Source organism: Pseudopipra pipra, chromosome 4, assembly GCF_036250125.1.
Source record: "Pseudopipra pipra isolate bDixPip1 chromosome 4, bDixPip1.hap1, whole genome shotgun sequence".
NCBI classification, from domain to species: Eukaryota; Metazoa; Chordata; class Aves; order Passeriformes; family Pipridae; genus Pseudopipra; species Pseudopipra pipra.
In genome coordinates this window covers 5021709-5036465 of record NC_087552.1, presented here as the reverse complement: position 1 = coordinate 5036465, position 14757 = coordinate 5021709, and the positions used below count along the sequence as shown (strand labels likewise).

The 14757-nt window shown below is 37.6% G+C and overlaps 1 protein-coding gene across 13 annotated transcripts in view; it reads right to left on the bottom strand.

Moving 5' to 3' along the window:
• The window catches only part of BLTP1 (bridge-like lipid transfer protein family member 1), a 355866-nt gene that overhangs the window by 9283 nt on the left and 331826 nt on the right, over positions 1-14757 (bottom strand). For 6 of the 13 annotated variants that reach the window (XM_064651452.1, XM_064651438.1, XM_064651439.1 and 3 more), the window contains 16 exons: positions 13449-13647; positions 12802-12861; positions 11338-11564; positions 10624-10827; positions 10288-10418; positions 9673-9796; positions 9109-9218; positions 8206-8296; positions 7743-7805; positions 5910-6154; positions 5044-5259; positions 4576-4756; positions 3494-3686; positions 1345-1506; positions 1095-1234; positions 41-242 (listed from right to left, as the gene is read on the bottom strand). In XM_064651452.1, the coding sequence (XP_064507522.1) occupies positions 41-242; positions 1095-1234; positions 1345-1506; positions 3494-3686; positions 4576-4756; positions 5044-5259; positions 5910-6154; positions 7743-7805; positions 8206-8296; positions 9109-9218; positions 9673-9796; positions 10288-10418; positions 10624-10827; positions 11338-11564; positions 12802-12861; positions 13449-13647 (2548 nt within the window). The remainder of the gene's footprint in view (positions 1-40; positions 243-1094; positions 1235-1344; positions 1507-3493; positions 3687-4575; positions 4757-5043; positions 5260-5909; positions 6155-7742; positions 7806-8205; positions 8297-9108; positions 9219-9672; positions 9797-10287; positions 10419-10623; positions 10828-11337; positions 11565-12801; positions 12862-13448; positions 13648-14757) is intronic. The other 7 variants (XM_064651445.1, XM_064651446.1, XM_064651442.1 and 4 more) reach the window with 7 other exon arrangements.

The following is a 14757-nucleotide window of genomic DNA, read 5'->3' as shown; positions in this document are numbered from 1 at the left end:
GTGAGCCATAGCGGAGAATCAACATTCCTACACATATTACCTGGTGCTCCAGATTTGCTAAGTGAGTTCTTTGAGCCACTCTGTGAAGTACTGCCACCAATGGACACACTTTCTGAGGGGTATGTTGTGCCTAAGGTTTCCAGTTCTCCTCGGTTTGAAGAGAAAACGAGATCCAGGGAAGGCAACTTCAGCATACATTCAACTCTTGATACTGGCAAGCAACTGAACTTGATTTGAGAGGGCTAAAGCACAGCAAGAAAAGAAAGCATTTAGTGAACAAATGTGAAATACTGAAAACATCTCAAACTTGGATTATAACATGCTGTGGATTGATTTTTAAATCTGAGCATATTACAGCCTTTTCAGACTGGCTTTAGAATTAGTAAGGTAATTGCATACAACTTGATATAGATACATTAATTTCACCAACACTCTTGGCCAAATGAGTTTCCAGCTAAAAGCTGAGAGAGGGTACAGATTGTTGTGGCTAATTTTCACAGGCAAAAAAAAAAAAGTGTTAGAATAGATTCTTCAATTTGACAACATAATCAAGTTTATGCCAAGAAAAAATGTTGTTTGAGCAAAGTGGAAAAATAGCAACGTTCAGATCAAGCTCAAGTGCTCTGAATAACTCCACAGTAGCACTTTTCTCTCTTACACATACAAAAATCCTGGACACATCAAATATTAAGCAGTATGGACGATGCCCTGTGGATCCTAACTGTATATTCCTACATTTTCCACATAAACTGAGAAAATCTGAAATTATTAATTTTGGTTTGCAATGGTACCTGTAAACAAAGGATAGAAAGAGTAGCTATGAAAGATACTTTCAAAAAAAGTCCAAAACACAAGGACGAAGTGTGACAAAAAGTACTCAGAGCTTTCATGACTTTTCAAAATAGCTCATTTCTTTGGTCTCCAAGGGACTAAAATATGTCAAAACTCCTATTTTATCATCACACTATACATTAATATCTCAGAAAGGACACTTGAAAATGTATTTTATTTTTTAAAAAGCAAACTTAGAAGCATAGATGATTTTAAAAGCTGTGACTGAAGTTACTAGCCTTAATGTTGAGTTAGAACCTCACCTGAACTCGTACATAAACCACCACATCCACAGGGAAGGACGAATACGCTGATGTTGAGGATGATACTAATGATGTTGTGGACTCTTCTAAGGGATCTTGTATATCAAATTGTCCCATGTCTTCATCCTGTGAACTGACAGCTTTTAACAAGCACAAGAACTCATTAGAAAGTGGAATCTAAAGGGAAAAGCAGCTCAGTGCCACCAAGAGATAAAAAAAAACATAAAGAGACCACAAATGCTCAACTTACCTGTGTAATTCCTTTCAATGGGTGTAATGGGAATGGTTTCCAGAGCTTTCTCTAGGAAATCCAGTAGGCAGGGGCTGATCACCATCTCCTCTGGCAGGGACTGGAGTGCAACCCACGCATACAGTTTAGCAGTTTTCACTCCACCACTTCCTTTCCCTTTGGCTGCAACATTTAAAAGGTAAATTTGTCTTATTTAATACGACTGAACAACAACTAATAAACATTACAAGAAACTTGATAACTATCAGCTGTTCCCTCTAATTTTCTTTATCATCTGAAGAGACATAAATCAGATCAGTTAGAAAAAATTAGGTTATTAAGTTTTCACTAAGAAAGCTGTGCAAAAAGAACTGTTAGCCTGTAATCCTCAATTGTAGTAATTCCATTGCTCATGTTCTTGACCAAACACTCTGATGTCATTGTCACCACCTCACTTTTTAAAGACTAGCACTGAAAGCTGATACACACAAATCCTCTCCAAATACCCAATGCAAAGTAACCACAGCTGACTGGAAATCAAAGTGGAATTAGGAAAACTAAATGCACAAGTCTGGAAAGAATGTCAGTTTAAACAGAGAAAAATACATCAAAAACCAAAACTGTAAATGGCAACTCTACTATATTTATGCAAAGAATAACTAAAGATTCTAAACCAGCATTTTTAAAGGCTTATACTATAAAAGTATTAAATAGTTCATATTGTATAATTTTTATAACTTTTAAACTTTTATAAAAGTTTATACTCTGGAACTAGCCAGAGTATAAACTAATAAAAAGGTTACTGTCTTGTAAATCTGTGGAAGAGGTTTGAATCCATGCTCACCAAAATATAAATATGCAGAGAAGATATTAGTACCAGCTCCATTACTGTCTCTATGAAATACAGCTATCAGGATCAATAGATATAAATGAAGATATGGATTTTAAATTCTCCAAGAAAAATATCCAAACTACTAATCCAGACTACTGAAATGGAGCTTAAAAATCCTTTTATTTGTTAAAAAAGCAAGCACTGAATTTTCATTCTATGAAAACTATTCTGTCCAGTGCTTTTACTGGAAACCAAAGACAGTAAGACAAGGTGGTTTCCATTCCAGAGAAATGGTTTCCAGAGGAAAAGCACTATTTAATAAAAGTAGTATAAGCAACAATAAATGTGTTTCAAAACAATTCTGACCTAATAAATACTTATAGAAATACATTGCATAAAGAAATAAAGTAATTACAATCCAATCCCTAGTTTGGGGAGACATTTATATTATCATACAAGTGCAATTCCTGTAAGCTCCCCACTAAATGAAGAGCTTACAGCCATAAAACCAGCAAGACTCAGTAACTGGACATGATATGGTAAAAATTCAAAGGCAGAGATTAGAAAGAAGATAGGAAATTAGAGAACAAAATTGAAGAGTAGTAGTATAAACCATTACACAACATCTGGTAATCATACAGAAGATGGCCACTTAGAGGAGTAAGAGCTAATGGTTTAACAGCATGGAGAATTGAGGAAGGTGTCCCCATTTCACTGTTCTCTCCCAGCAATTCTGGTGATTTTATAAGACAAAACCCCCAAACACCAACTTTCAGTTATTAATTTTGCCTGCTCGTCGAATTCTGACAAATTTTCGGCTTTGTATTTAAAGCCATATCCAAATGTTGAAGGAGAGAAAAGTGAATGTCTCAGAAACTGGAGGTGCAATCTACATAGCTCTAGATCTGACACGATGTAACGACACGCTCCTGCTTGAGAACAGGAATCACTGGAGATAAAACAGAACTTTTCAGTTTTAGAACTCAAGTTCCTCCAAATCATGGTTATATAAGGGCCTGCAAGAGTTTACAGATGTTTAAAATTTGCTTTCCAGCATCATTCTTTTGTTAAATGAGAACAGGAAGAAGGCAGTGACAGCCCATCACGGGGATACGGTGATTATGGCAGAAACATTACTGAGACTGCTTTGGCAAACAAAGTCTAAAAATGCAGCTCTATGAACTGCATTATTGTTTCTGGGATCAGCTTTCTGCAGCCAAAGTTAAGGCTTGATAAACACAGAGCATCAGGTAACGTGCAGCCGGATCCAAAGCCAGTAGATTACACCAAGGAAAGATATACATCCATGACAGATTGAGAAAGTTTGTCTATAAGTACCTGATGGGATGGGTGGGGGTTGGGGAGGAAGTAAGGTGTTAGTCTTGCTGTGGATAGTGCTAGATAAAGGAGGAGATGTGGCAGTGTCTTTCATACCATACAGCTTGGACTCTTTGGAAAGAGTTCTTGGCAAAGAGGATCCTCGGGAAGTGTTTGGCGATTCAGTCTTTAGAGTCTTAGAGTTGTAGTGCAGCTGGAAAGCAAAGAAAGATCAATTTACTTCACACAAAGAACTCAATTTCTATACAGCCATTTGGTGTCACTACTTCCCTTCAAAATTTATTTGTTCTCATTATTTACACAAATACCATTGTAAGATACATCACATTCCAATTCATGTCCTACAAATATTAATATCTGAAAATTTAGTACAAAACAAAAAAATCAGTTAAACTCTAAAAAAAAAAATTAACTGAAACACAGAGAACAGGGTAAAGTAATTATTTGGGAGCAATGTCTAAAGCTTGCTTCTCTGCTCTGTTGTGTCTCATGCATCCTGTGCCACCAACTATTTGTTCCTGTGCACACAGCTTTCTTTCTGTCTTACTGCATGGTGGAACTGTTCCACTACTAAACACAGGCATACAGAAATCTGCATTAAAAAAATAACAATAATAAGATATTTCAAGAGTTCACACCTCCTCTTTGTGCATAATACATTATCAGTGAAAATACATTACATAACAAAAGCTGTAGAGAATGTTTAATTCTTCCTAAATTTGACTAAAAGCAACAGGCAGGACATGAGGTGTAACTGTTATCCCTGAAGACAGCTTGGAATCCTGGAAAATGGACACACAGTCTTTCCATATCAAGAGACTAAAAGTCAAGCTATTTCAAGTGAAGAGCATTTGATTTATGCTCTGTTTGAATTGCATGAAGTTTCCATGCAGCAGTGACTGACTTTTCCTGTTTTTACTCCACAGGATTTCAAATCACAAAATACAAGAACATTTCTGTTGAGACCCTTTCTTACTAAGATCTAGAAACAGTGAATGAATAAACAAGGGAGTGTACAGTTTGATGGTGTTTGAGAGAAAACATTGCCATTGCTTCCCTGCTGAGTTACACCCTCCTTTTACCTTTACATCCACCCCTGGAATATAAAACACTGTTGTTTCCACATCACTCGATTTTGTCTGTAGAGATGATGGCACTTTCTTGCCAGCAAGTAAGTGAGTAGTAGATGCATAATTAGTTTGAAATTTCTTCTTTTTGGAAGGAGACTCTTGATCCAAACTTCTGGAACTCCGATCATAGCTCCTAAAAGAAATATCCTCATGTTATTAAAGGAATTTCCCACGCTGTACACAGGCAGAACAATTGCAACTTACGATGCTGCTATGAGGTGATAAATACTACAAATAAAGTGATGGTAATAAACTAATGCATATTTCTATGTTTTGCAAACAGGTCAGTGATTAGGTGTCATTGATTATCATACAGGTGGCTGTAATTTAAATGATGGCAATATCAGAGGAACTCAACAGCTAAAGCAGAATAAAGTACTTACGCCCTGTTCCTCATAATGCAACTAACACATTCCGTACCTCCGTAAACTGATGTCATCGTGCTCTTGCTGGAGCATGGTCGGGTGCAGCACACACTTCCCACAATCGATTTCCACCCTGATGTCAAGTTCAAAGTCGATGTTTCTCTCCGTGGTCGTGCCAGTCACGCTCCTGTTGGTGGGTGTTGTTGGCCAGCGCTCGGTGAAGAGCTGCTGGACCGCAGCAAAGCCCGTGGTTTTCTTGCGAGAGGTGCCCCTGCACAGGATCAGAACATGGGCATCACATCTACCTGCACAGCTGGTAGGAGACCTTTTTGAACTGTGCCCACACTCAGTGTATCAGCTTTCAAAAACTTTCTGGAAAAGGCCTTATCTGATAAAGCAGCAACACGCTGACCCGTATCTTCCGTTAACACGTTACATTTGTTAATATTTAGGGTGTTACAAAAAACAGCCTGTCTTGAATTCTCAATCAAAAAATGAAACAAAAATACACCCAGTAATTTGTATATTTGTAAATATTTGCATTGGTGCATGCACTTTATGGAGGTATAATCACTGGATAAAACTGAAAGTTATGCTGTATTTGACTAATCTATCATTTGGTCCCAATAAAACCTGTTCTGTGCCTCAAAAAAGAACTTCCCAAATTTTTTTTATTCTGTTCCAAGCTCAAAAACTTCTAGCAGTTGCCTCCTTTTCCAATCAGAATTCCTCCTTCCCACACAGTCACCTCTGCTCAACACAACCTCCCCCGACTTCCACATACACGCTTAAGGCAAAATTCGGTATTTCATCAGTAGCAGATTTTGTAGCTTTAAATGCAATATTTCAAGTTTGAAAGTCTTGAAAGTACACTCAAGTATTTTCTTCACTTCTGTGTTCTGCCTTAGGGCTGTTACTTACGGTGGTTTCTTATAAAAGTATGTCCTCTCTCTTTCATGGTCATCCTCCTTGTCAGAGTCCTCACTGCTGGATGACAAGCTGTCATCCCGCCGTCCTTCTTCAGGCTGGAAGGGAATGCCGGGTGAGAAGCCTACTGGAGTTTTGGGTGAAGCAAATACCGAGCATGAGCCTTCACTAGCAGATGAGTAATGGGAGGGACCATCAATAGTTACAGACAAAAGGTCCATTTCTGTCTCCTCTGGAAACTGATTATAGAAAGACAAAAAGATATTAAGTTTTCACAGATAAGATTTCCATTCAGAACACAGTAGATAGATCTGGAAATAAAGAAGCAAGAGTGCTATGAGAAACTCTCACTCTCAAGTTCCTCATAATAAGGAGAGAGTAGGTAAAGGAATTGCCAGACAGATTATGAAAAAGGAAGCAATGAAAGCTTGGTGGGGAGATGTTTGCCATTGCCTAGTGATTGATCTGGCAGCTGAAGACGTATCATGCTCTTATCAATTCACAGGATCAAAAGGAATGGAAACATTTAATTTAACAAATATTTGACAGAAAAGAACAAAAGACAGCCAAAATCATCATGACTTGCAGAGGGGTGATGCATCCCAGAGTGTTAGTGAGGTGGGAATGCAGGATGCTACACAGAATGTACGGCACCACTCTGCAGCTCTGGGCTGCGCTCCCGGGCACGCTCAGGCCAAATTCCCAAAAGGAGCCTCCTCCTGTCTCTCACATAAAACACGCCAAAAGCACCACACAAGCAATTTTCCAACATTAAATTCTTAAAATGCCTGTGAAAAGTATCTGTGAGTGTTAAACACCAGCACTACCTACACAATGTTACTATAGAGCTACGCAGTCGTTGTCTGCAAATGCCAATTAGAGCTCTGCTGAAGAACTGTCCTCATACTGTCAGAAAGAGATTTTTTTTTGAATATTCAGCATTTGATGCTTCTAAGTGTTTCACAGCATTTTGCTATGTCGAAAAAAACTAAGCAAACTGGGCTTATACATAACAACAGGTAGGAGAGCTTTTATATGTGAATATATTTAAATGTGCAAAGCACATTTCCAGCTTCCATTTCTACCTCTCTCTCAGAAACAGGAATTTATTTCCTAGGACCATGAGGTGAGTTAGAAGGGAGAAAAAGTACATTACTGTCTCTTCAGTTTGGTTTTTTTTTTACTTTTTTTTTGGCTTGGTTTTGCCTTCGTTGGTCTGTTTTGTGTTTGGAGTTTGCTTGGTTAAAAAGGAAAAAAAAAATCTTTACTATTTCCCTTGAACAAAAAAAACTGTTTTTGAAAGCAGTTAAAAAATTCTACCATCTGTTCTTAGGGTATTAAGTTTTGGCACATTCCCTACTCCCTATTATTTGAAAATATCTTATTCTGCATTAAATATAGGGATTTCAACAGAAATAAATGTGTGAGATGATGTCCTCCCACCTGGTAATTACTTTGTACTGGTGTTGATTGCTGCAAACTTGGAACACAGCGTAACAGATGAAGGCGCACACACACTAAAATCCTCTTCTAAAGCACATTTCAAGGCTTGACTTAGGTCACTTTACATCAGCCTTGATCAGTGTCCAAGCAAAATCCCAATAATTCATTTTACAAACAGTTTTATGTCTACATAAGGGTGGAGAAGCACTTTGATTGGTGTTCATCTCATATGTAAAGTAAGCTCCTCTGCTTACTTTACATACTTAAATAATTTGAGATACATTCTGTTTAGCTGAGTGCAAAAGAGATGAAATATTGAAAAGCAGCTCCCTGTGAGATAAATTAGTTCTCTGGCAAAGAAAACTTGTTTCTTCTCGGAAATACCTGAAAATACCCTTCCCCTGGACAGCTGGATTGTTGTGCAATCCCCAAAGCTGTTTGATTCAACTTAATTGGAAATGAAAAAAAATACATAAATTAAAACAGTTACAATAAACTCAGCCATGCAAAACAACATTTTAAAAATGAGAAAACATAGCAACAAAAAAAGAAAATCAACAATTCAACAATCCATTTTAAACAGTCAGAAGGATATACTTGTAAGGCCACAGCAAAACTCTCCTGATTCAATTAATTTGTAAGTTAAAAAACTAAAATACATCTGGTCTTGTCACAAAACAAGTCTGTCTTCCAAAAACACATCCATAATTTGAGGCACACACTAATGGAAACACACACACACAAAGCCATTCAGGCAACTCAGGTTTCCTTAGATATTCCTATCTCAGGAACTTGTGACCAACTGGCACAGGGAACATAATTATATGGCATATAAAGTAATTCTTACAGAATCTTGGATGTTGAAGGTCACTCTTGGCCCAGGAGATGCAGCATCTACACGGATATCTGGGAGGTCTTCACTGTCTCCGAGTCGAGAGCTGTAAGCAAAACCAAACCAAAACAGCTTGTTGGGTTTTACTACAGGATTTTAGGGTCATCCAAACATTTAACAACACAAATAACACAATTTTGTTATGGAACAAAGTATAAAATTTTAATTGAAGCACTTAAAGCATGTGAAATACTCCTGCAGAGGTATTCCAATTTGAAGCAAATTTCTGTTATAGAAAGTTCTATTCTCATAAGTCCAAAGAACTCTAGTACACCTCTCCACCTTTTTAATTTTCAAATATTTTTATATTTAATACTTAATAATGCAATTTTTAATTCCAAATTTTGACTGCTTCAGCTAGATCTGCAGAGGCAAGAAATACTTTACTAGGAGACATCATTATACAACTACAGTTGGCTCAGCAGCCATTAAATGATGAAACAAAACCAATGCTGGTTACACAGGTGAAGAGATGAAGTGAAAATGATCATTCACACACAAAAAAACATCTCCCTTCCTTCTTCTCATTAAAACAGGCCTTTTAAAGGCCTGCAAATCAAGTGTAGAAATCAGAATTATTACACTCTACCATTTTTGCTTATATACACTTCCTCAGCATGTCTCGAAAGCAGGATTCTGTAGGAAACCCTAAGTTGTTGTAGAAGTGGAATCTTCTCAGAGGTTTCAAAAAATGGAGAAAAAACTCTTTTTACAACATGCCTGCCTTCCAAAATGACCTCTCCTATCCAGTTCCACCAAGTACAGCTGCTGCCTACAGTAAAAGGACTCTTAGAGCTGAAGTCCTGTGTTCCCTATGCTGCTGTTGCTATCACAGATCCCAAATTCCCAGCAGCTCACCTTGCTCTGTCCATTCTCTTCAGAGGTGGCCTTCCTGATGCTGAGATACTCTTAGACCGGCTGTAGCTGGGTTTGTAGCTGAGACCCCACTTGTCTTTCAAGGAGGCAGCCTAAAACAGAAATAACATTTAAATGCAACAACTGAGAACAAAGAGAAAAACTCTGGAAAGCTAAAGTATTATTTTATACAGCTGTGCCAGTAAAGTAAAAAGGTGGTTTTGTCCCCTAAAACGGATTCATTGGTCCAGCAAGGAATTATTTGTTAATATATTAAGAGAATGACTAAATGACATCCTCAAATGCATATTTATTATTTCTTGTGAGTGTTCCAATAGCCCATTTACATTATACCATCTGTGAAATATCAGTTTTCCTGTCACTATTATTATAAGGGAGAAAAACCTTTCCCTGCCCCTCCTACAGGTAAAGATGGTGCTGAACTATTTGATGCTTTTAAACTTCCTTTTCCATTACTAACATTTTCCTTGCTTTAATCAACATGCAGAAAAAGAAACATTCAACACAAGGGCTACAATATTTTTCAAGTTACTTAATCCTGCTCACCCTCATGCTGGATCTACGGAGCTTTTTCCGGACATCCCGGCGGATATCGTTCACAGCCACCGACTCCAGCTGCTGATAGCGCTGGATTTCTTGATTTATAGTTCCTTCACTTGCCCCTAATTTTCTGGACATAAATCATGGTTATCTTACCAGCCATTTAAAAATCTGTGTTATAGCAATGCTTGCCCTGAGAATTATCCAGTTTTCTCATTTATTTCAGCAGTTACTTATGACCAGTGTCAAACAGAGCTGCAGCAGTATTAGAATAAATGTTTAATCTAAAATACAAAGTTGAGATACAACTGCCCTTTGAATGGTGACAGCAATTTCATTACAAGTACAAGCAGTAAAACACATCTCCTCTTCATTATTTAACATGTAATGACCAAGCTCTGTATTCTCATCCCAGACAGATCCATATATAATAACTCTGTCTGGGGGAAAGGGGGAAAAAAACCCTAAGCCCAACCAACCATGCCTGTGGAAAACTATTAATAAAATTCACAGAAGTTCAGGTGAAATTTGGGACCTTTGAAATATTTTTTCTTCAGGGCTTTCTCAATTATAGCACAGGAGATTAAAACAGCATGTTTAAAGAAGCAAAAACCAACTTACTTTAAGTCATCAATAACTTTAGCTTGCTCATTGAGTTCTCTAATATCCACCAAACGTTTCATGAATTTCCTTCCTCGCTGTTCTCCAGTCTGGATACTGGAAGGTCCCTGCCGTCGGTGATCCACAATCTCCTGTTTAAAATAAATGTCTAATTAACACCTTCATCAAAAATGGGCCACGAGTACGATTTAACAATTGGCAAAGTGAATTTCACACCTCGAAATTTGGACGAGTGCATGCAAAAGAATCAGTTTCATCTCCAAAGGATTGGATTGGATTTTTTCCAGTGATCCAAAGCCCATCATTCAGTTAAGACACACTGTAGCTACTACATACATGTCCCCACGAGCAGGACCTGCCTGCTTTCATATGTGATCTGCTAGACTGGAGGAAATCCCGCTTCGCTGACCCCAAAAGATATTCTACAGGAACAGAGTATCGGTGGTTTGGGGGGCTCAAGCCCAGCAGGTGATTTACAATCCGCTGCCCAAATGTTAGCTTGGGTGCCTCTCCACAAAAGGAACCTCCTCCACCTGATTTCTAAACAACAAACAGGAACATTAGTGCTCTGGGATGATGTTTTCACTGCTGGCAGGCAAGAGACACATAAGATACACATTAAGGAATATCTGATTAAACGTTTTGTTGTGAAACCAAAAGGCAAGATCAGCAGCATATTGTGTACAAGTACCAAAACAGAATTTTTTTTTAATTTGCTCATGTCAGTAATTTACTCTCCTGTGAAGAAAACCTATATCCAGCCACAGCTTTTGCAATTCAGGCACCTGAAGTTATGTGCTGTGTCTCCGTATTTTCAAATCCAGATCAGTATTTCCACAGAACATCAGCAGAAACATGATCTGTGATTTCTTGCCTTTGAAATAAGGAGTAAGAGAACACAGACACACATTTTTGATTTGCAACAAGACTTAAATGAGCCACAAGGAGTAACACGCCAGACTTGGGGGAAGACTAAGATCTCTCCATTTGACCGAAGACTTCATCACACCTTTTCCAATTAGTAGCACTTATTTTGGTTGATTCACTTACTGCATGTATGGTGGGAGACATAGTGTCAACCTCGTCCTCGTCTGAAAGGTCAGCTATGTTTACAGAGTTGAGGTCAGCAATGTCATCAATATCCTCCTCTCCTGTCAATGTCGTGAGGGTGTTGCCCAAAGCGTTCAGTCTTTTCCCAATGTTTGGATCCATGTGGACATCAATACCACACATCTTCCACAGCACATTCAGTGTCCAGGTGCCAGCACTACTGCTTTCTAGGGGGGAAAAAAAATTTTAAAAATTAACAACTTTTTCCTCTTTTAAAAAATCCCGCATACTAAATTATGTATTAATTAGTGTTTGTCAGTTACAAAGAACTGTCTTTTCTGCCTGTTCTGAGAAAAACATATTCCACAAGTAAAACACTTGCTGGAAATACTTCCCAGCTCTGAAGTTAGTCTTCCTTTAGCAAGTGAAACATATACACAGGCAGAACTAATGAAAATACATTCCCTTCAGCCAAGCTGATGACAAGGAGAGACCACCTCCAACGTATTGCAGCCAAATTACTATTCCAAAACAGAATTTCCAACAGCAGGAAACATAAAAGATACCTTTCTGCATGTACAAATGCTGACCTATTTATTCACGTCTTGAACAACGATGCTGGAAGATTTTTTATGTGTAATGTGCCTGCTGAATATCCTGTCTTCCCAGGATTTTTCTAACAAGGGCACCACCTTTCAGCATCAAAATACAGAACTTGCTTTAAGCAGAACTACAAAAGATACTGGTTTCCTTTCTAAATGGATTCAGCTTCTCTGTCATCATTCACAACTCCATGTGAGGTAATTTTTTAATTTCTGGAGCATGTGTTTCATTTTTTTTTTCCCCTCAGCACAAAAAAAGCAAGTGGGGGACAAGGAGCAAAAACTACAGGGGCAGGAGACACTGCAGATTGGGCAAAGAGATAAAGAAACAAGAAGCAGGTATGGTGACCAATATAGAGATTTCCAGCTATTTTTGAGGCCTCTGGAGAATGTCCAAACTACTCAGACTGGGAAGAGAGGGAGTTTGGGAAAAATAGAGGCCGTGTCTGGGAGAGGTGAGGGAGGAATGGGAGCTCAGGGTGCAAAGTCTCAGCTCGAGAAGGACTGAAGATTTAGCAGTCTCTAGGACAGGAAGCAATAGGACAACATTCCTGTTATTGCAACTATTGCTGATTTTTCTCCCACCAAGGAACAATCACATCTACACTGTGTCTTTTCCTGCAGGTAAAAATCTGAAGCCAGTGTTGCTGATGTGACTCAAAACCTACAACAGCTTGGAAAGGTCACACAGATGAAAACATTGAGGATTTTACTGGGAAAACAAGACACTAAGCAAAACAAAACAAAACAAAAAAACCCCCAAACCACCAATGAAATTAAAACACAGTTAAAGGACTCAAACTTCATATTTTATGAATGTTTTATTTATGTAGGACTTGATTTATTAAAAAAGGCATATTACCTGCTGCAGCTTGTCCTGTTGTCCTAGAACATACCTCATAGGTACCATCCGGCACAACACCTACATGAAGGATACAAAGCAGAAACACTGGTTAGGGAGGCAGTAAAAGTAGTTTTAGACCAGCCCTTCCAAATCCCACCTTCAGTTTCCTGCCCTCTATAATTAAAGCATGAATGGTGTTGGATTGGAGATTTAGTTTGAATTCCCACTGAATGACTTTTCTTATTTAGTGAAGTGAATCTACTTGGTAACATCCAAGTTTATACCAACTTAATACTGCATAAAAATTCTAGAATTTTCACTGTAATGAAATATAGATAGATATGTATAAAAAATTATAATAATCTGTATTAAAGTATTAAAAACTTAGTGGGATCTTATGAAATTATATAAAAGCAACACATCCAACTCTTCCAACGTCACTCAGACAGAACTTAAATTATTACAATGAGATATAAAGCAACAAAGTTTACTAATAAAGGAAAACAAAGGAATACAAGATGTTAGATCCATATTATTTTGCTTTCAGAAAGTCTTTTCTTTAAGTTTTTTTGGGAAAGTTCAGAAGTTTTTAAAGTCAAAGGGAAGGGCAAAAGTGCATTTATATCTGAAATAGTACTGTCCAGTATGAAATCACACCCACTTACATGCATTCATGACGAGATCTCCTCTTATTTCTGGTTTCCAGTCGTCCCAACTTGTCTCAAAGCCATCAGCAAAGCGGATACAGAAGTTTTTAAAATGACCTTTGCTAACTAAAGACTCTGAGGAGCAGGCAGTGATTAAGGTGCTCTCAATAGTCAGGACTAAAGCAGAGCCAGTGTCAAGATCTGCGGTGTGGTTAGACTGGAAAAGAAAACCACAGGGAGAATTCACTGGTCAGTGCCATGGCAAAGGGATACTGCACATGTATTAAATGACATTTATCTTTCCATACTGGAAACCTGATCCCCTGTTTGTATCTCCATATGGCCCATGACCACAGAACACAGGATCCATTCTTTTCTCCATGAAGGGTCACACATGAGCTAATTAACAATGACAAAAAGTAGATTTAATTTTGACGTGATTTGTTTTGTGCTTGTTTTGATATCTACATACAGTCTTAAATACACAGGTTAACTGATTATTTTCCAGTCCTGTATAAGAAGATCCATTAGTAAGACAGAACATATTTTACATAATTTACTATCATTTGTAACACATAAGAGCATAAAGAGCCATTGGCTTTGTCCACAGCTGCCAGATAGAACATTCACAATCAAAACGTTATGTCATTGTGACTTCCAGGTTCTTGGCCTCATTACTCCTTCACATTTCTATGTATTGTGACCATTTCCCTCTACATCATTAAAATGATTCATTTCTGTTCTGGAATTACTCCCCATTAAGAATATTCCCAGTTCAATGTTCCCTTACAGAACAATTTGCATTAACACACTGCACAATGCACTGTGTAGCCATTACTTTAATAGAGAAATTATATTAAAGGTAACTGCACACTAAATAATACATAATCCAGTGTAACATATTAGACTTACCATGTACTACAATAACACAATTGCTGTCAATGACTGCATTTTAAATATCTTTTCTAACCCAGTCTGAGTTCCTAAATAAAACTGTTTTAAAAACAGATATATATATATATCTCAAATAGTTATTCACACTCTCTTTCCTTGTTTTAATTAAACAATCAAACAAAGGAGTCAAAACATCATGTTAAAGCAAAGTTTTCAGAGTTTCTTTATCTATAATCATATGAAAAAGAAAGGATTCATTGGAATTTGTAATGGCAGCGTTCAAGAAATATATTCCACTGAAACATTTTCAAGGACTTTCCAAAGTGCTCAGCTCATATATGGTATAAAAAAGAATCCATGACATTACCCCAAAGCACATAAACCAATTGAAACACACATAACCTAATTCTTCTATAAACAAGAAGAATTACAA